At 38.6% G+C, this 21,948-nt stretch overlaps 1 protein-coding gene across 1 annotated transcript in view; it reads right to left on the bottom strand.

Moving 5' to 3' along the window:
* Window positions 1-641: 641 nt before the first annotated feature.
* The window catches only part of ACBD3 (acyl-CoA binding domain containing 3), a 34,062-nt gene continuing 12,755 nt past the window's right edge, over window positions 642-21,948 (bottom strand). Inside the window, exons 2-8 of the mRNA XM_036865786.1 lie at window positions 18,574-18,715; window positions 17,788-17,928; window positions 14,783-14,941; window positions 12,875-13,049; window positions 8,550-8,736; window positions 6,329-6,613; window positions 642-2,781 (exon numbers count right to left, since the gene is read on the bottom strand). Of these exons, the coding sequence (XP_036721681.1) occupies window positions 2,570-2,781; window positions 6,329-6,613; window positions 8,550-8,736; window positions 12,875-13,049; window positions 14,783-14,941; window positions 17,788-17,928; window positions 18,574-18,715 (1,301 nt within the window). The 3' untranslated portion in view covers window positions 642-2,569. The remainder of the gene's footprint in view (window positions 2,782-6,328; window positions 6,614-8,549; window positions 8,737-12,874; window positions 13,050-14,782; window positions 14,942-17,787; window positions 17,929-18,573; window positions 18,716-21,948) is intronic.

Here is a 21,948-nt window from a genome sequence, read left to right as displayed (position 1 = left end):
CGGTAGCATGGTTTCTAAGACGTGCTCACACATCAACAACTCTCCTTAACTGTTCCATGATCTGCCTTCACGGTAGCAACAAACTACACAGAAAGGAAAAAAAAAAAAAAAAAAGACGGTAACCTCATCTAGCCTCTCCAAATTTCCAAAGGGGAAAAAAAAAATTAATGTCCAAGTGACCGTGCATTTCAGTGGGGTCATTTTTATTTATTTATTTATTTATTTGCGGGGGGCTCATTTTTAGAATAGTTTGTGGCACTCCACATCACACTGACTGGGGCATGCCTCTCATTGCTGTTTCCCAGGCGCCACACCTCAGGAGATATTTTAAAGCAGCATACTCCGTCTTCAAGGAACAAGGTATACAAATAGTTTGGAAGGGGAAATACTTTTATAACGTCACTGTCAATAAGAAAAGTCAGCGCTTTCCCTTCCATCAAGAAGTCTGAAAAACTGTTAACCTATTTTAACAAACTAGGGTAATTCACAGCAGAAACTAAATAATTAGCCAGAAATAGTTTGTTGTTGTTCAACTTTCTAAAACAGAAAAGATCATTTAAAACATTTCTTGTCCTACCCAAATGATGAAATATAGAACTAATGCTTCAAAGAGTAACTATATTAATGAAACATCAACAAGATACAGATAAACATTTTAATTGATTAAATATATTATTTTCAAGATCTTTTTGAAATCGCACTTGTAATATACTAATCAACAGCCAAAGGCAATAAAAAAGTTTAAAACCAAAAATGTTCTGACATGAACATGTGACAGGAATTGCCGCTATGTCAAGTAACATACACTGCTCCCAAGAACAATATTTTTAGAGGATAATTCATCTTAACATGTGCAAGGAGAAATCTGTAATCAAAGGCTGGAAGAAATATATATTAGTGCCTGCTTTTTAAAAGTTTATTTTACATTTTAAATACAGTGTTTTCTCATTAAAAAAAAAAGCCAGGAAGTGCCTAACCCCAAGGTTTCTACACCATGTACACATGAGAGCTGATGGACAGCTTGACAAACCTTCTGGTGTAACAGTACGGACATCCATAAGCTGGGACTACTGAAATCAAAATTAAAAAACACACATTAAGCATCGCTTAGGAGAAAATAATCCAGTTTCTGAACAACCAAAAGACAACAGAGTTAGATATGTACAAAACCAGGTATTGAAAAACAGAAAGAAATGCAGCACAAGAAAAACAAACAGCCTCATATGTAGTGAATTGTATACGCTGCAGCTAATCAATGGAAACCCTCCTACAAGAAGTGATTTGTGATTTGAAATTTTAAAAATCTAAGTATTTCAGTAACAACATATAGTAACAGCATTATGTGTATATTGCCATCTTTGTGATTTTTCTATCTATACCACCCTCCCTTCTGAAAACAAGAACCTCCAGACGAGTCAATCACTTATACAAATTTGAGGCAATTAATCCATATTTGTTTTCAGTAAGGAAAACAAAGATGTACCTCTTTCCATCAATGAAGACATAATACAGATTAAAGCTATAAAAAAATTTAAGTACAGGCATACGCATTTCCAACTCTTTCTCGTAATTCCCCACTGGAATCATGTAGGGTGTATGCCTAAGTAGTATCAAATCAAAAGAAAATGGACTATCTCTGGCAGTGATTTCCATATTAGTGCAATGTTATTCCCCATACACTGAATTATATTTAAATGATTTTATATATTTTAATTCAGTAGGTGTCATTTTAAGTTTACAAAATCCCTAACTATATGCTTGTGTAGAAAACAGTTTCAATTTGAGATGCTCTATAAAGCCAAATCAAGGCAAAAATGAATCAATTTTGCATTGCTACTGGTAGTTATGAATACCAGATGAAGAGAAAAGGGCCAAGAGTTTGTGGAGGCGTGCTAAGATGGATGTTTGAAGTGTTCTATGTATCTTGATACTTCAATTATCAGGTTTGAACTTTCTATATTAAGGTTATTCAGAAAATAATTATCTGTAATATAACTCCAAACTAAACAGCTGCACCCAAAGCAAAAACAATCTGGGTCATTCAGAACAAGATCAAGTTGAGGCAATTTCTTTTTCTATTATAATCCGTGAGGTCTTAAGTTTTTAAGTTTTAAAAATGGTGACCTTCGATCAAGGTCAGATGTACCTCATGTAGACTATTAACACAGGATTTCAACTCAGAGGGCACTGTAAAGGAACTATGTGCTCTCATAAAACACAGACAGAGCAGGCAGCAATGCACTAACCATCAGCCAGGTGGGGTCAATGTGGAGCTGTTTTATTTCGGAGACTTTAAAAATTTAACATGTAGCTCATGTAACATCAGCATCCACTTGTGACTCTGCTGGTCAGCACCAAAGGGCTGGATGAGTCTGAGGAGTCCCTTTAACCCCAAAGTACTAATGCTCAAGAGTTTCAAGGAAATCCTGATTCCCAAGAAGAGTCACAAACCATCAGACCGAAATCAATAGCGTAAACACAGACTGCAACGCTCCACCAAAGTCAAAAGATATTTCCGAATTAAATGCCATCTTCTGCCCAACCCTAGACTCCAGCCTCTGTAACATCTTTATCTCGTGTAATAGACTCTGTAGTAGACCGATTTTGACCTCCACAAAGAGTAGGAGTTGTCAAACTTGAGGAGGTAGACTCCTCTCCCTGGATACTGGTGGCTGCCAGCATACACCTCTTCATGACAGTCCCGCCGGTACACAGGCACAATCTCGTCCAGTAGAGGCTTGTTGGCATTCTTTTTGGCTTTCTCTTCAGAACTGATGTTTTCTGTGAGAAAGAATGGAGACATGTCAGTGTGAACAGATCCAGGAAAACCACATTTGCCTCAGGCATCTTAAACTCCATCCTTTCTTTGAGAAATTGCTCATTAGGAATTCTCTCAATCCATTCTATAACTTATGTGCAGGCAAACATGTGTTAATTTCTTCTATACCTGAGCAGCTGCTACGTACCACTGTCTGGGCCCTGGGAGCCCAGTGGCAAACATCTGGTGGTGGCAGCAGTCAGCATCCTCTCTCCCTCTCTGTACTCAGACCATTGCTCCTATTTCTGAGCCCCACTTTTTCCCTTCCACATCCGCTCAATTCCTAATTCCTCCTAACAGGTGGAATCTCACTGATCTGAGTGAGACCAGGGAAAATGTTACTCTGATCCTCCTCTTCTCAACAATATGAAAGTCCTCTTTTGTTTTAGGAAGGTGGGAAGGGAGCTTATGAGGACTATTATTTTCTATTTATCTGAAATATAAAGAGTAGAATGAGAAAGCCACACTAGAGAGGTAGACATTCACAGACACTCTGAAAATTCAATTATTTTCACTAGGCCTGTGAAACCCAGGGATGATCTCAGTGGCAAAAAATAAGCTCTGATTCTAGGTTTGCCCCAGTTAATAGTTTTCTGAACTGTAATGATATGAGGTTAGGAAAAAAAAAATACCTGTAGAAACCTATAGGAATGAGAACTATGAACCAGTTTAAAAGTCTCAGTTTAACATATTAAATATAAACAGCCTCAAGGAAAATAAATCAAGGGAATACTCAGCATAGATTTTAAAAGCCTTTCAGGTTTACAACATGGCAGAATGAATTAGAGAGACATGAGTCAATTATGTGACGACTGTCAATGGGCCACTATTAGGAATTTAAACCAGGAAGGTCTAGGAAACTCTTACAGTCTAGAGGAGCTTAAGGAGACGTGATAACTGTAACGTGGCATCCTGGATGGGATCCTGGAACATTAGGGAAAATTAAGGAAATCTGAATAAATATGGACTTTAGTTAATAATATATCAATATTGGTCCATGAGCTATGATGAACATACCACAGTACAACGTAAGATGTTAATAATAGAGGAAACTGGGTTGTCGGGTATACAGGAACTCTTTGTATTATCTTTCCAATACTTCTGTAAATCTGAACCTATTCTAAAATGAAAAGTTTATTTAAAAAAAGTAGATGACACTCTTATAAACGGGCCCAAATCAGATTTGCTTTATCACAGCAATACTACTTGAAAATTAAATGTCCTCCATTTGCAAATGAGAAACACAACCCATTCAAATTATAGACTATTGCCCATAAGAATATCCATGAAACAGATTATCAGGCCCCACTAATTCAAGATCCAAATTTTGTTCAAAATCTATAAAACTAAAGGTTACTGGGATAGATGAACAATGCATCTTTCATCAATCTAAGCAAAGACCTGAGACCTGGAAACAATCAAGTGGAGAATTACAGCAGGAGGATGGATTACCATTATGTTTTCTTCAGAGAAAACAAACTCCTCCATCTTTCAATCTTTCAAGACCTAATGGAGAAAAACTAAAGCAACAAACAAAAAAACTGGACTCCTCTTCCATCTTAAACCAAGCTAAAAGGACCCCCCATAAAATAAAATACACAATGTGGATAAGACCATAAGGAGGCATATGACTAAAAGCCATTTGTGAGATAAATCTTCAAAAAGGAGACAGGCTCACTCTTAGGAAACAATTCTGGGGAGCAATAAATCCTCAGTGTTGCGGGGTTTTTTTGTTTTTTTTTGGCCACACCACACAGCTTGCAGATCTCAGTTTCCTGACCAGGGACTGAACCGGGGCCATGGCAGTGAAAGCCCGGAATCCTAACCACTAGGCAACCAGGGAACTCCCCTCACTGTCGTTACTGTTAATGTAGAGGTTTTAATGGGTTAGTTTTAGTTGCAAATCATTTTATGATTAGGAACAGCACAAGGATAGGTAATGCCATTTTCCATTTGAGGGCTATCATACATTAGAGCAAAGGTCAAGGATGTCTTACCTCTAGTCAGGCACTGGACCCCAGCCATTTTTACCAGTGCTCTTCCCAACAGCAATAACCCCAAAATGATAATCAGCTGAGGGCTCAGACTAGGAAGTAATCTCCTTTAAAAGCTACCTAGCTTACAAGCCAGGAGAAATATTTTACCTCAACCCATTTCTTAACAGAGAATTCTCTCTTATTATTCACAAAGTGCAGTAATTTGCACATGCAACAAAAACTTCCCTTCCCTTGACATGTATACTAATATGTATAAAACAGATAATAAGAACCTGCAGTATAAAAAATAAATAATATTAAATTAAAAAAGAAAAAAACCCCAAACTTCCCTTCCCAAACATTTGCAAACCACCTGATTTTAATGAGTCCCCGTGTGCATCAGAAAGGCTAGTAAATGGCTTAGTTACTGGTCCTGATGTTGCTGAGGGGCACTTAAGACAATGGTAGTCGCACCTGCCCTGCAATCTCAGGTCTCTCTCTCACCTCTTCTTTTTTTTCCCCCCATTCTTACATTTTTTTTCTTTCTGGTTCTGTTAGTAGTATTTATGGGCAATGCTTTACCTTGCTGGTGGTACTTAGAAATAAAGATAGCTGAAAACAAAACACCATGTAAGATAAAGTAGCTCCTAAATGACACTGGCCCATGTGTGTGTGTTGCCATACACGACCCTAAAGGGCCTAGACTGTCTTGGTGATATAACTGAACTTGTATATCAAAAGCTGATTGAACTTTTAGCCCCCCTCCATGCACCTTCAACAACTACCTCTTTAAACGTATCCCAATGGAGTCTCTGTGATTACCAACACTCTTCAAGAATAAGCAGTTTGTTTACAAGTCACCTGAAAGGTTAGTTAGGGCCAAGAACTGAAGGTGCTTTTCCATTCTCCCAGTCAGGGCACTCTTTCCATATTACTCTCAGTCAAGTCAACAGATACTTAAGTGCTTACTAGGTGTGTACAAAAGCCCTGCATTCTAACTTTTCTGGATAGTAACAAAACTGAAGAGACCATCTTCTCAATTAGTAAGCAATACATTTCACAACCTACTTCCTAGACCAAGATAGTTTAGACGGTCATTGGAAACACTCTATTTTGTCTAGTTAGAGAAAATAAATCTTAGAATAACAACGTAAAAAGCTGATATCAGAAATATAAATTTAAATAAATTCCAGAGTTGGCAGAATTTCTTGCTTGCTCTTTTAACATTTTTCAAAATGGCCTTGCACATTTGGCTTTTCAACACACAAGGCTGGAAGTAAAACAGCATTTAGAAAGCGGTAAACTAAACTGTCAAACAGACATTCCTGGTGTTAAAAAAAATTCACGTTCAGGCCCCAGTCCTTTAAGAGGCTAGCTTCTCTCGCAATCTTTTCAGCCCAAGGTCCCACTAATGAAGTGACTGATTCCCATCCAGGAAGTGTTAATTAGGAAGCATATGGCTGGCTGACATCTGAACTGCTACCATGTTTGCCAACACACAACCCAGCTACTGAATATGGACCAATGGCCCTACCTTCTTCCTCCTCGTCGTCATCGCTGGACTCACTGACATGCACGCTGACAGCAGTGTTTGGAGAGTCTGTCCATTCAAAATACACCCCAAACCCAATGTCATAATTGTCTGTAGCAAATTCCCAAAAGAGATATGATCCTTCTTCATGGGTGGGTACTCGAACGGTGACTACTTCTCCTCGGCCCACTGTAATCACGGAATCCGCATCCTGCCGAATCTTCTCTTTAAAGTCTTTGATCTGGGGTCGTGTCCACATGGATGGAGCTGCTATTACTGGAAGAGATTCTAAAGGCAACAGGAATTACAAAGGCTAAAGAGGATGAGCCTTCACCTGTAGGCAGCAACATTTGCATAGGACGACCTGCTCAGCCACATGAAGGCACCAAGTGCAATGTGGTCTACCTTAGATCGAGGACTTTAAAAGCCTCCCCATGGAGGTCACCCCCCAAATTACTACATTTAACAACACCACAGGTATTCAGAGGTCATCATACCACTTTAAGTAACAAATGCAATCCACAGTCTTAAGCAGGATTTTTTCCAACACTCTAATTGCATATGGGCATTGAAGAATGACCTTGGAAACTTCCTAGCTGGAGACAGGGAAACATTCTAACAAAGTAGAGAGATTTGGACTTGAAATAAATTCATTTTTGGATGTAAACAAAGAAAGCTGGGCTTTGACTTCAGTCTCTCTTATCAGAAAAAAGTCTTGACCTCAGAGTAAACCAAAGTTCTAGGGGAGGGGCTATTCTAAAAGAACTCAAAGAAAGAGAAAAACTTGGATAGGAATGGAACCGCTAGCGACTGAGTAAAAATGGGTAAAGTCTTGTTACTGAGCAGTATCTATGTGTACTCAACAGGTTTTCCAGAGTTATTCACAGAGCCTCTGACAAAAGATTCATTTGAAAATACTGATAAACTCTTAATAGGAAAAAAAAGGGGGGGCTGTGTGAACCAAGGTATTTCAAGGTCTTTTCTGAAACTATTTTCTGTTACTTGTTCTAAAAAGAACAAGGAAGAACTCTGAAATCAACTTTCTTATGAACCACACCACCATCTCTGATCACCATCACTGAAATGTTCTCTTCTTCCTTTTTACTCCTTCTTACTTCTCTTTTACTTTTTACTTAGTGAACTCTTGCTCTTGCTTCAGATCTCTCAGCTCAAGTGTCCCTTCCCCCAGGAAAACCTCTGGTGACCTCTCTAACTCGGTCATATCCCCCATATTATGTGCTCTCACATCATAATAGATCTTTCTCTCCAGCACAGTACTTACCATAGCCACAATTTACATTCTATGTGTGTTATTTTGCTTCACCATTGTAGCCCAACACTCAGAAAATCTTCAACCAATTGTTGAATGAATGAATGAGCTGCCCATGAAAAGGTAAGCAGACCTTTGAAAATCTAAATTCTTATTGGTAACACGGTACTTTTGTCTCACAAATATATTGTAAATATATGGTAGCCAATCTACAAGATAGTCCCCAGTGATCCGCACCTGTGGGTATTCATGTACTTGTAAGGTTACCACCCAAAATGCATCAGGACCAACAGAATATGGCAGAAGTGCAGATGTATTACTTCCAAAGCTAGGGCATAAAAGACACTGACGCTTTTGCCTTGTTTTCCTTTGCATCACGTGCTCTGGGGGAAGCCAGCCACTGTGTTGAGATCACTCAAGCAGCCCTTTGGAGAGGCTTCATGGGGCAAGGAATTGAGGCCCTCCTGCCAACGGCCAGCACGAACTTGCCAGTCATGGGAGGGAACCACTGTGGAAGCAGAGCCTCTAGTCCCAGTCAAGCCTTCACATGACTGCAGTCCCAGCCGACACCTTGACTACAACCTCATGAGAGACCAGAGCCACCACCACTCAGCTAAGCAGCTCTCAAATTCCTGACCCACAGAAACTGTGAGAGATAATAAATGTTTATTATTTTAAGCTGCTAAATTCAGGTACAGTGTGTCACATAGCAATAGATAACCAATATCTAAAACAAGACAACCCAAAGTGTCCAAAGGACATCTGATTTGCTCTTCTAAACTATTCAAAGAGTCACCAGAAGCACCAGATTCAGACTAAAGAGTGAAAAAGCATTCAACTCTCACAAATATGTAATTGCTCTCAAAAGCTAATTAACCTGACTTCCTGACTTTTGCTTTTCATGAAGTCTGAACTATAGCATGTGGATGGAAGAGCACATATGCCAAACCGTACCTTTTGGTCCATTCTCCAGGGCTTCTTCTGCGGCTTCTGGTTCAAGCTCTTTTTCAGAGTTGTCAGTGTGGGTTTTGGCCTGTCCATTCACTGACATCATATCACTTGGCGTAGTTGTATTCACTTTTGATGATGTAGGCAAAGAAGCCCCAGCTACTGCTACTTCCTGTTGTTTCTGTAATGCTGCCTGTAAGTCAGGAAAAATTGAAGATACACTGACCAGGAAGGCTAATAAACCAGACATTTGCCCTGAAATGCATTCTGACTCTATGTTTTTGCCCCATCAAGTAGCTCCAAGAAATTACTAATAAACTTTATCAGTTTTTATCCTATCTATAATGAATATTAGTATCACAATATCAAACTGACAGCTAAAAATGTCAAAATATTAACATGGACAAAAAAACTGTAACTGAGGATCACATTTTTGTGACCTGAGGATCATTAGAAAAACTAACCAGGAAAAATTAAAGTAGGTAGAAATAATCAACCCAAAATAAAATTATTATAGGTAAAAACTGAACACAGTAACATCTGTTCTTAAAATTGATAAAAGAAAATCTTGATAAAATTCAGATACATAAAATTTGAATCAGAAAAATTAAACTTGGTAGAAATAAATGGTCACAGAAGAAAATTCATAAAGGCAGAAGCTATAACTGGTGAAACCTGATAAGGGCCCCCAAAGTAACCAACAAATCAAATATTGACAAAAATAATCAATAAATTAAATCTTCACTCTAAACTATATACAGAAAAATTCTTATCACAATTAAACTAAAAAGTGTTAATCATGTAAAAAATATTGACCTAAAAATTAAATAAGCTTATAAAATGGAGTTTGAGGTCAAAATACTTTCTTAATGAAAATTCATCACTGTTTACATAATTATGATTAAAATATGTATATTCATAAACATGAAATCAAAATGTCCTCTGAGTCAAAATGGAGAATAAAAACATCTTAACTCTAAAGGACAACTACTTTAGGACATTCCTCTCCTATCAAGATGAATAAATATTAATACTACAAGAAATGCCTAAATATTACTTGAGTAACTTCTGGGGGAACTGTGAATTATAATGTACATATAGAAAAGTATACAAATCATAAATGTACAGCTTGATCAATTTTCATTAGCCAAACATACACATGTAACCAACGCCCAGATCAAGACATTACCTGTGGGACTTCCCTGGTGGCGCAGTAGTTAAGAATCCGCCTGCCCATGCAGGGGACATGGGTTCGATCCCTGGTCCAGGAAGATCCCACATGCCGCGGAGCAACTAAGCCCGCGAACCACAACTACTGAGCCTGCCTGCCGCAGCTACTGAAGCCTGCGCACCTAGAGCCCATGCTCCGCAACAAGAGAAGCCACTGCAGTGAGAAGCCCGTGCACCACAAAGAAGAGTAGCCCCCGCTCGCCGCAACTAGAGAAAGCCCGCGCGCAGCAACAAAGACCAAACTCAGCCAAAAAAATAAATAAAATTAAAAAAAAAAAGATATTATCTGCATGTCAGAACCCTTCCTGGTACCCCTTTCCAGAAAGTCCCCCAAGGGTAACAACTATTCTAACTTGTAATATTACAGATTTGGCTTTGCCTGTTTTTGAACTTCACATACATGAAATTGTATAATATATGCTCTTTTTTGTGTCTGGCTTCTTTTACTCAACATTTGTTTGTGAGGTTCATCTATTAAGTCACAAGTAATTATATAACTGTATTTTGTTTGTTCGCATTGCGACAGGATATGCCACTGTGAGAATACAAAATTTATTTATCCAATCTACTGTTGAGTGTTGGGGCATTTCAGTAACTTTTTAAACTAAAACACTAAGTTATAATAAGTAAGCATACATTTACAACAGTTAAAAAAAAAAAAAGAAAGAAAACATAGGAAAAAAAGCCTTTATAATATAATTTCATGGTTTAGGGATAATGATATATTTTGGCATATCTGCATATACACTTCATTTAACATCTCATCTACAAACCAGTTACTTAAACAGCAACGCCTCTCTCTGCTGCTAGTGCAGGTTGGCAAAACACTTAAGAGTTTAAAATACCTTCTTCCAAGGCCTAGATTCTCAGTAATTTCCACATCAGTTTTCTAAAAGAGTACCAGCTTCCAGAAGAAGGGCATACAACCAAAACAAGTCAGCACACTCAGAACATTCACTGCATGACAGGAAAGCAAAAAAAGCATTTCTGTTGATGATCAATTGGTCAGCTCAAATGGTCCCTCTCCATTTCAAGCCTTTCTTGAAACTCTCTAGCAGAATGAACAACTCCCTACCCTGGGATCCCACTGCCTATGAATATACATCTATTACATGTAATAGATTGTAATTATGTATTTACATAATCTCTCTGCTATACTCCAGGAAGTTTTTAAAAGAACAGAAAGGCACAGGAACAATGTAACAAACACCCATGTAACCACACCCCCAAATTAACAAGTGTTCCCATTTTGTTATTTTGCTCAGTATTTATATAAAAATTAATACTTTATGGGACTGAAGTTCCCTTTGCTCCTTCCCCAGTCCCTCTCCTTCTCTCTTTCCAGAGACAACCAATCAATTTGATAAACTTGAGTTTGTTCACTGCAATCTAAACTATGGCTTTCCAATTCTGTTTCAAAGATTTTTGGTTTTCCCCTATATGACTGACTTTGTTATGACTAAGTGATAGCAACCTATAAGCAGGACAGTGTGTATGAGCTAGCCTATTAAAAAATTATCTCAGTGCCCATCAAAGAAGCAGGAAACAGAGAGTGATATGCTAAAGTAGAAACAGGCTTTAGAGGACAGAAAAGAAATCCCTCCAAAATACCACTTATTATCTTGTAACTCTAGTTTGACATCCTTTTCCTCTTCTCATGGATTATACAAAACCTGCAGCGCCTTTTAGCTGCTCACTAAATGCTAAAGACTCAGGGGAAAATGTATTTTAGGTGAGGATATTAATTTTCAAGGAATTTAAAGAGCTTGGCAAAACAACAAAGATCACTTCACCTAACAAGAAATGTGGAGCGACTATAATGCAACACTTCTCTTCCTTTTTTTTTTTTTTAAAAACATTTTATTAAAGTTACAGAGAAACATAGTTTGTGTTTTTTGGTTTTGTTTTTTTTTATTATTATTATTTTGGCCATGCCGTGTGGCTTGCGGGATCTTTTTTTTTTTTTTTTTTAAATTAATTAATTAATTTTATTTTTGGCTGTGTTGGGTCTTCGTTTCTGTGCGAGGGCTTTCTCTAGTTGTGGCAAGCGGGGGCCACTCTTCATCGCGGTGCGCGGGACTCTCACTATCGCGGCCTCTCTTGTTGCAGAGCACAGGCTCCAGATGCGCAGGCTCAGTAGTTGTGGCTCACAGGCCTAGTTGCTCCGTGGCATGTGGGATCTTCCCAGACCAGGGCTCGAACCCGTGTCCCCTGCATTAGCAGGCAGATTCTCAACCGCTGCGCCACCAGGGAAGCCCCTTGCGGGATCTTTGTTCCCTGACCAGAGATCGAACCTGGGCCCCTGGCAGTGAAAGTGCCAAGTCCAAACCACTGGACCGCCAGGCAATTCCCTGCAACACTTTACTTCACTCAGGTATTTGGACAGGTAGTAACTGCTTTATAAGTGAAAATTAATTAAATACGTAAACTTAGCTAGGTTAACTTTAAGGAGGCATTTTATGCCTCTGCAAGATGTAAAAAAATGAATGTAAAATCAGTTATCTTCCCTATGTACCAAATACTTTCACAGAGTAACTATTTTCTCATTTCGTTCCTCTGATAGTCCTGTGAGGTTAACAAGACAAGTACCAGGATTTTATAGCCCATTCTTACTGACTGGGAGAAAAGGTGGAAAAATCAGAGCAATAGGTAACTTGCCTGAGATCAAACAAGATAATGGCGAAGCCAGGACAGAATCCAAGTGGTGTGTGACCTCCAGTCGCATGTCCTTCCCCTCAACCACATATTCCTATGTGGAAGCAAAGCCTGTGGGGGCACGAATCACCCAAGTCCTCATGGTTCCAGGACCACTATTAGAATCTACGTCAAACTCACTGGAATAACACTAGGCCCATACAAATCCCAAATACATTTATGACAATATAATAGTGGCCACATCATTTGTTGCTTCGATATCATATGCTTCCTTTCATAATTGCCAGTGCAATGTTAAAATCTCCCTTAATAAAGGTCATCTAAAAGTTACATTATACCTGAGAGGCTAACTAAAGCAAAATCCATCAGCAACTGTTAGAAAAGACCTTGCGTTCCAGTGAAAGTGAAACCCTGTGTGAGGCTGCGCTCGGGGTCAGCTGTCGTACCTGCTGCTGTGCAAGCTGGACTTGGTACAGCTGCTGCATATACTGCTGGTAGTGCTGCTCCTGCAACTGGCGGATGAGAAGCTGCTGCTGTTCGTAGTTCCCTGGGTACTGCTGGGCGGCATACTGCTGGAACTGCACGGCAGTCTGCGAGTTTAAAGCTGCCATTATCTGCTGCCTAAAAACATTAAAAAATATACACTAGTCTGACTACAGGAGATTGACTGTGCATGACAAAATAGAATGTCCTTGTTATTGATTTTTATAATGCATAACTCTTAAAAATGACTAAGGGAGTAATGTATACCAATCAACGTGTGTCCTAGGTCCAGAGAAAGATTAAGAAAATAAACTCGGCCCCTAATTTTTCACATAGGTTTTTCAAGGAAGATTTGGGATGAAGAGGGAGAATAATAAGCATATCATCATCACCATCATCATCATCACCATCGTAACTGCTAACATTTATTGTGCCCTTACTATGTGCCATGCAGTGTTCAGAGCACTTCCATGCACTAACCCACTTAGTTCTCACAACCACCCTCTGAGGTAGGGTTTCACAAAGCGGGAAATGGAGGAGTTCAGTAACTTGCCTGAGATTACACTGCTAGTAGATGCCAGAGCCAGGATTCAAGTCTAGGCAGTCTGGCTCCAGCCTATACTCTTTAAACATGATGTTGTAAGAGGATGGGTTGTCATCTATGGCAGAGATGAGATATTTAACTGTTGGCCATGGTTTCTCTACCTAAATACATGAAAAGGCAGAATAGCTAAAAGATGTTACAGATGGCTCTGGTAAGTATAACGAAAGCGAGTGAAAATCTGAGTGCCCTTGGCATTTAATGTAAAGCCTGCCTTAAAGAGGAATACTGAAGACAATATCTGGGCACACTTGGTTTAGAGATACTGATTTCTGTAAACTATTACTCTTCTTTTTTTTTTTTCCCAGAGGAACCACATGCTTAACTAAGTCATGTGACCAAACATAAACACCTCAAAGCCATCTGTTAACAGATAATAACAAAGCAGAATCTCACAAACTCCTGAATAGAACATGACACTGGGTCCGTCTAGGGCACCCCTCTCCCCTCAAAAAGAGTAGGAGTCATAGTCTCTCTCCAAGGTAGACTGAGGCCCTGGGGCAGTGTGAAGCTTTTCTGAGGAACCACTCAGAAATAATGGAGAGAAAACAATGGACCCGCATGTCCTCTGGTTTAATCTATATGCCACGCCACCTCTAGAACCCTAGGCCTTCCTCCCACAGTGTTTTACGGGCATTAATCCCTTCCTCCTATTCCCACGGCTCCCTCTGCAGTCCCTTCTGAGACAGCTGCTCTCACAGCCCTCACTGAATAAGAAATGGCTTCAGCTCCCAAGTTCTGTACTAGGAGACTAGGAACAGACACCCGACACAGGCTGAACCAACTAGATCCTTTGGCCTTGGAATCTGTAACTGGGTCTCTCATATGCCAGCCAGTCTCTGTCAGATGCATGAAAACAAAGACCACATAAATCTTGGCTAGGATAGCCTTGCATATGCCAAAGCAGAGTGACAATTTGCAGAGAACAGGAAGAATGAAACAGAGACACAGCTGAGAGAAGCAAAGACAAGAGATTGTGTGGACCCAAAGACAGAGAGCAAGCAACCTCAGCTCCTATTCTAGTGCCTGGGTTCTGGGAGCAAATCCCAAATCCTTCTAATACATTCTTCATTCACAACCAAATGATGCTTAAGATGAGGCCTTCCTTGGTAACACATCATTGGTACAAATGGCCAGTAGCTAATGCTGGTCTACTTCCCAGTCAAACAAATCAGAGAATTATTCCAAGGCACACAATGGTAAACGGTCAAGCACAACAGTGTGGCAATCCATCACTCATTGTTAAACACAAGCCACACAACATGCGTACTTTTGCTGCTCCAGCCGAAGCCTCTCTTCTTCTATTCGCCTCCTCTCTTCTTCCTCCCGTCTAAGCCTTTCTTCCTCTTCTTGCCTACGTTTCTCTTCCTCCTTTTGCAGACGTTCTCTTTCTTCCTCTTCACGCCGCCTTCGCTCTTCCTCCTCCTTCCTACAAGGTAAAGGACCGAGAGAATGAACCCTAAACAAAGAATCCCATTTAAAAATAATTTAAGACTATTTCCCAGTGAAGACTGACACAAGCTTTTTAGAGAATCATGTGATAATTTTATCACAATTTGAAATACACATACTTCATGAGGAGAAATTTATCATATGGAGTCAATCTCAAAATATACAGATCACAGCAAAAACAATGACTGCTGCACAGCAACAGAAAAAGGAGTCCATCAGTAAGGTACCACTTAAAACATTATGATACCCTGAAACCTCCCTTCTAAGATATGCTCACAGCACCACAAGCTTTTCCTTCATACTACCTGCTGTGGTTGAAATTAAATTTGTGTGATAAAGCTAGCAATGCATCTGCCTTACTCACTAAAGTACATGCTCCATAAGGGCAGAGACTGCCCATCTCACACTGCTATATCCTCAGGGCTTACCACAGTGTGGGAAAGAATACACACGCAATAAATGTGTAGAGAAATGAATAATCCACCCTGAAATGCCATGTAGCCATACAAAAAGAATAGGACTACATGGCCCAATATGTAAAGACATTTAATATATATGTTTAATGGAAAAAGCAGGTAAATAAATAGAAGAAGGCCTGGAAAGATATACCTTAAATCTGTCCGCTATTATCTACGGAGAGAAAAGTGAGACTAAAAGTAAGGTGGGAAGGAAGGTTTTCAGTTGGTGCTTCATATACTGACATAAATGGAAAATCATTTATATTGCTTATATTCGTGTATAATTTCTGAAATTTAAAAAAAAAAATTAAAGCTTTTAATTTAAAAAAAGAAAAGAACAGTTGGGGATCTAGGTGCAGCCCTTAGTCACCTCTTGCTCACCCCCACAGCCCCTCTCCCGAGGGAGAGCAGACTCGGTTGCACTAGGAATGGATGCCATATAGGCTGAGAGTTGTGAGGAGTGCAGGGAGGTTGAAGATGGGATGAAAGAGAAGACTTCTGAGGGGTCTCAGAGAAGACACCATTTCATGGCCCTACCATGAGAAGTGTCTGGGTTACCCCACTTTTCTCCCCAAACTTCTATACGTGATTAACACACCAGAGCCACGACCAAGTCTCAAACTACAGCAATATAACATGACCTACTTTTTATATGTCACAGATAGTACACGGGGCAAGATGTTCCATAAACCAGAGCTTAAGCTTCAGGATAGAGGAAGTCTAGTCTTAAATGCTTTAAAAGAGTTCTACATGGACCTCATCTCATGACAAAGGTATATTTTTAAAAGGAAAAATACAGTTTTACATGTTGAGTAGTAACTTAAATATTCAATTTATCATTAAAAAAGAACTTAAGGGACTTCACTGGCGGTGCAGTGGTTAAGACTCTGTGCTTCCAATGCAGGGGGCCCAGGTTCAATCCCTGGTCAGAGAACTAGATCCTGCATGCCGCAACTAAAAGAGCCCACATGCTGCAACTAAGACCCGGCGCAGCCAAATAAATAAATAAATAAATAAATAAATTTTTTTAAAAAGACCTTAAAAAGCAACATATCCTACTTCCAAAGACACAGCTACACCTCAATGATCCAATATCACTACACAATGGACTGCAGCACATAAATCAATTACAGTAAAGGAACTTCATTCCATTCTCATAAGAATCAAAAGTTTTTCTCTGGCTAAAAACTATGTTCCTTTGGATAAGTATCTTCTGGAAATGTATTAAGATATTTTCTATTCTCTTAAAGAGAAATAAATTACACCTAATACTCTGTCTCTTGATAACTCAGGAGTTATAACTGCAAGCATAAAAATTGTACACGTCATAATACAGTGATAGAGAGTTTACTTTCACATTAACCCTGACTGCCACACTTTTATCATTCTTGCATCTATTTTTCATAGTTTCTGTCTTCTCCCTCACTGTTAGGCTATTTTCTCTTCTAATGTTATTTCCAATCCAGGTTAGGGTGGGAAACCAGAGAACCAACTGTTTCTAAAGTAAGTATAATATAATCTGAGGGAAAATTGGTGTTACAGCATTATTTTCATTACATAGAAATTTTGGACTGTCAAAGTTCTTGAAAATATAACCTCTAGATAAATAAAGTGCTGGGGGACTTTTCTGGTGACACAGTGGCTGAGACTCCATGCTCCCAATGCAGGAGGCCCGGGTTTGATCCCTGGTCAGGGAACTAGATCCCACATGCATGCCGCAACCAAGAGTTTGCATGCCACACCTAAGGAGCCCGCCTGCTGCAACTAAGACCTGGTGCAACCAAATAAACAAACAAATAAATAAATAAAGGGCTAACTATAATTCTGTTGAGTTCACAATCATGACAGAGAATCCCATAAACATACAAACAGCACATTCAACAGCTCCCCATGCAACCTCTGGAAATAATAAGCCATCTGGAAGCCATAGCCAATATGAAATGCCTATATAAGGTCTACCATGTAGCACAGCTGATAACCATGATATGAAGTATGAATATTCTAGAAACCCAAGGGAGGCAGCAGCAAAGGGTGTATCAGACCAGAGGGTAAGGAGGAGGGGGGTGGCTGAGCTTACTGTGCTTGCTCAGAAACCTAGTGTAGTGACACAAAGGGAATGCTGCCATGATGGATGGGTGGTTAATTTTAAAGGTACAGCCAGACGGAAGCAGCAAACCCTCTTCCCTCAAAACTCATAATAAAAACACCTGCTCACATCGGAAAGTCTGAGCAATTGCCATAAGAAGTGGGGATCCAATGGAAGTAAGACACCTGATTTAAAACAGACATTCCATAAAGCAAAAGCATCAGTATACTATGCAGTAGGCTGCTCAAGGATAAAGTATTCTGTGCCCTCAAACTTCACCTTTTTTTTTCTTGCTCTTCCTTCTCTATTTTGTGGGATGCAACATACGTTGAAAAGAGATGGCAACACCTATTTAGGAGCTTGACAAACTCTACCATGGCATCCTCTTTAGACATGTTTCCCAGGGCTGCCCATTCTCTCCTGTAAAGAATAACAAGAAAAGTTACTTCCCCTTCTTAATAGAATGAGAATTTGATTTCATTTAAACCTAAATATGAACAAGTCTCAATTATAACTAAAATGAAGAATGATTCTACTATAAACAAAAGGTTCAAAACTTCAACAAGCATGTACTGATTTACTAAATTAGATATGCCACATACAAACCAAACTTACTGTCGTAAACCACAATTTAACTGCACTGCTGATAATTTCCATACCAGTAAAAGGTATCAAAGTTTTACTTTTCTTATATCATAGTTTAGCCTTAACTGAATAAAATGCTTAATATATTCTTTCTTGTCACAACTCTGTATGTCCCAATAAGGGAATCAATTACTATATTGTAAATGGCTTTTTAAATATTATTTAGGAAGAATCAAATGAAGCTGTACTTGTCGTATGTTCATAAACAGATGAGTAAACTTCTTCCACAATATTTAGCCATAAACATCTCCGAGCCAAAAACAGATAAACGTCTGAAGACTCCAAAAGCTGCAAGCAAAAATGTTTGTTTAGTTCTTATTCTAAAGCTAACGAGCCAGCTATTTACATCTTAATCAATTTACTTTGTACCCTTTTCAACATTACTCTCATTAAATTCATTATACAATAAAACACCGTTACCTCCTGTCATTGCCCAACACATCAAAGAATCCAACCTCAGGACAAGTGTCTGGATTATATGGACCCATAAGAACCTGCTTATGCAGTGCCACAAGCTTCAGTTTTTCTTCATAAGTTGGATGAAATGCTTTGCCATCTTTTTCTTTAAGAAAAATAAATACAAAGAAAACAATTAGCAGTGGCAAAATACCTAATTTTCAGCATTATATGTTGAAATTTTGCCGTAAGGTATATCACAAATTGCCTGTGATATATATAAACACCACTATAGGGAGATTTTAATTTCAAGTACTAAATTTTAATAGTCAAAGCCAAGATAGAAACACTTTATGCTGAATTAATTTTTTTTAAATAAAGCTTAAGTACTGATATTTATGTTAAAACTACTTCAAAGAGTAAATCAACTACAGTTAAATTAAAAAAAAAAAAAAAGCTGCTACTAAAGAAAAACCAATCTGTCAAGCTACAGTAGGGACACACATACTAGTATACCACTTGACGTATTTTACAAATGTTAAAAATGTTCAGCAATCATTTCTTAAAGTAGTTTAAAAAATAATTTTATATCAAGCACTTTTAACATGAGACAATTACATATACTTTGAAAGGCTATATTCAAAAAGTATCCATCCCACTGAGGCACTATGATGTGGTAGAAGGGGCTTTGGCATCAGACAGCCTAGGTTTAGATCTCATCTCAGACACTTCCTAGCTGTAGGACCATTTAACCTCTTAGTCTGTTTACCAATAAAGTGAAAAGTCCCCTGACACTTCAGAGGTAATAGGATAGTATTAATGGTAATAACTGTTAGATCCCTTTACTTCCTTCGTATTATGACTGGCTCTGGCAGATTTCCAATGGGCAATTACGAGAGAAGCCAATTTGACCTGTAGAGACTTAACTACCACCAACAACATTCCAAAGTAGTATGAAACCGGGTAAATGGGAAGTCCTTACAGAATAGTTCTACTTCTTTGATAAATGGCAGGATTAATTACTGGTTGGTTCTAATGATAATAAGAGATTACCAAATTTCAAAACAAACAAACAAGAAAGGAGGTAGAAAGTAGTATATATTGCCTACAAATTTTATCCATGTACACAGAGGTCACCAAAAGAAAATCACTGATGATGGGAGAAGAATATGGTTTAAAGGATATGAACAGGAAACTCAGAGGAGAAGAAAAAAACAGAAGTTGCCAATAAGCATGCCAAGATACTCAATTTCCCTAGTCAAGGAAATGGAAAGTGAAACCATTAGATACTAAGACACTTTCTGCCATCAGATAGGTTAAAAAAAGTTAAGTAACATCAAGAGTTGTTAAGAACAGGACAAACAGGTACCCATTCTCATACACTAATGTTCAAAGTATAAACTTACAGTTATCTTGGAAGGAAATTTGGCAATATATTCCAAAATTATAAACGTAGATGCCCTATGGTCCAATAATTCCAATTCTCATCATCTACCCTTGATAAGCACTCTCAAATACACAGAAGGAGGTGGATATAGGGATATTCTTGCAGCACTCTTTTCTTGTTACTGTAACCAACTTAAAAGTTCATCAGTAAGGGAACAGCTAAATAATGTGTCATATTCAGCCTGTGGTATAAATGAAGCACATAAAGGGAACACTGTTAAATGAAAAAAGCAAGCTGCAGAAAACTACATACAATCATACACAAAATATATATCCTCAATTCTAAGTACTTCTGCCACTCACACTTTTAACATCTCTAAAATCAGATTAGCTTTTACAATCTACTGTATTTTAGTTATAATTGGCAGTTTTTCTTTCTTAAATTACATAATAGTAAGTCTTAGAATTGATGAAATACATCATGTCAACATACCACATATATATTCTATAGGTACATTTATATGAATGTAAATGCAAAGAAAAAGATCTAGAAGGAGTCACACTAAAAAGATAAGAATGGGAAAGTGGGAGGGGCTAAGATCAGGAGTGGTGATCAGAAAATTGAAAACTGGAAACATTTTATAGTTCTTTTTTTTTTCTTTAGGCCACACCGTGTGGCATATGGGATCTCAGCTCCCAGACCAGGGATCAAACCCGTGTCCCCTGCTTGGGAGTGTGGAGTCTTAACCCCTGGACCGCCAGGGAAGTCCCCAAACTAGAAACATTTTAATCTTTCAAAGGAAAATATGTGGAAGAACAAACTAAACTGTTAAGAGGTACTGCCTCTGGGGAAGTGATTGGCAAAACTGTGGGTGGGAACTGAAGAGAATTATACATATGTACTTCTATCTGCATTTTTTTCAACAAGAACAAACTCATGTAATATTTGGAAAAAAGACAAAACTGTGGCACTGACCTTACTTATGTAATAAAAATCAAAACAACTCAGAAACCTGTGGACCTGCCATCTGTCTTGGCTACTGAGCAAACAGTATCACTAAACAATTCACGAAGAGTAAGAATTTCCCCTAAAGCTTTTAGAACAGGATTATCCATAGGTCTATATTTACCAACTAAAAGGCAATCCTCATTTTAAAATCTAACTCTTAGAAGTCTATTTCAATCAATGATGGAAATTATAAGCCCTTTTTTACATTCATTCATTCAACTTAATAAATATTTATTGGGCCCTTGTATGCAAATCATTGTGCTAGACACTAGGATTCATCGCCCTCCTGGAGTTTACAAACTACTGAGCTCAATTAAAAATGTATAGCTTGGCAATACAGTATACAATTGTGTTTAGGTGCATATTTCAGGTATATATACTGCAAACAAATTATTAAAAATTATATTGAGATAAAGGAACGATTATTTTAGAGTTAAGGAAAAAATAAAATTATGTCAGAGAGGTAATAAAATGACTTGTTCCAACTTTTTAGGTTGGGCCAGTAGTTACGTTTAATTCCAACATAGTATATAATCAAAATAAAGCAAAATAGATGAGAGCTTACAAAACCAAAATACATCTTTACAACATCTTTCACGTAAAAACCAACAAGCCTAGGGACTTCCCTGGTGGCGCAGTGGTTAAGAAGCTGCCTGCCAATGCAGGGGACATGGGTTCAAACCCTGGTCCGGGAAAATCCCACATGCTGCAGAGCAACTCAGCCCGTGTGCCACAACTACTGAGCCTGTGCTCTAGAGCTCGTGAGCCACAACTACTGAAGCTCATGTGCCTAGAGCCCGTGCTCCGCAACAAGAGAAGCCACAGCAATGAGAAGCCCTCGCACTGCAACAAAGAGTAGCCCCTGCTAGACACAACTAGAGAAAGCCTGCGTGCGGCAACAAAGACCCAATGCAGCCAAAAATAAATAAATAAATAAGTTAATTTAAAAAAATAAATAAAAAATAAAAACAAGCCTAAAAGAGGTGCTCTTTATTTCATTCACT

Source organism: Balaenoptera musculus, chromosome 1 (assembly GCF_009873245.2).
Source record: "Balaenoptera musculus isolate JJ_BM4_2016_0621 chromosome 1, mBalMus1.pri.v3, whole genome shotgun sequence".
Taxonomy (NCBI): domain Eukaryota; kingdom Metazoa; phylum Chordata; class Mammalia; order Artiodactyla; family Balaenopteridae; genus Balaenoptera; species Balaenoptera musculus.
Note: the sequence above shows the minus strand (reverse complement) of the source record. Positions and strands in the feature narration are given on the sequence as shown.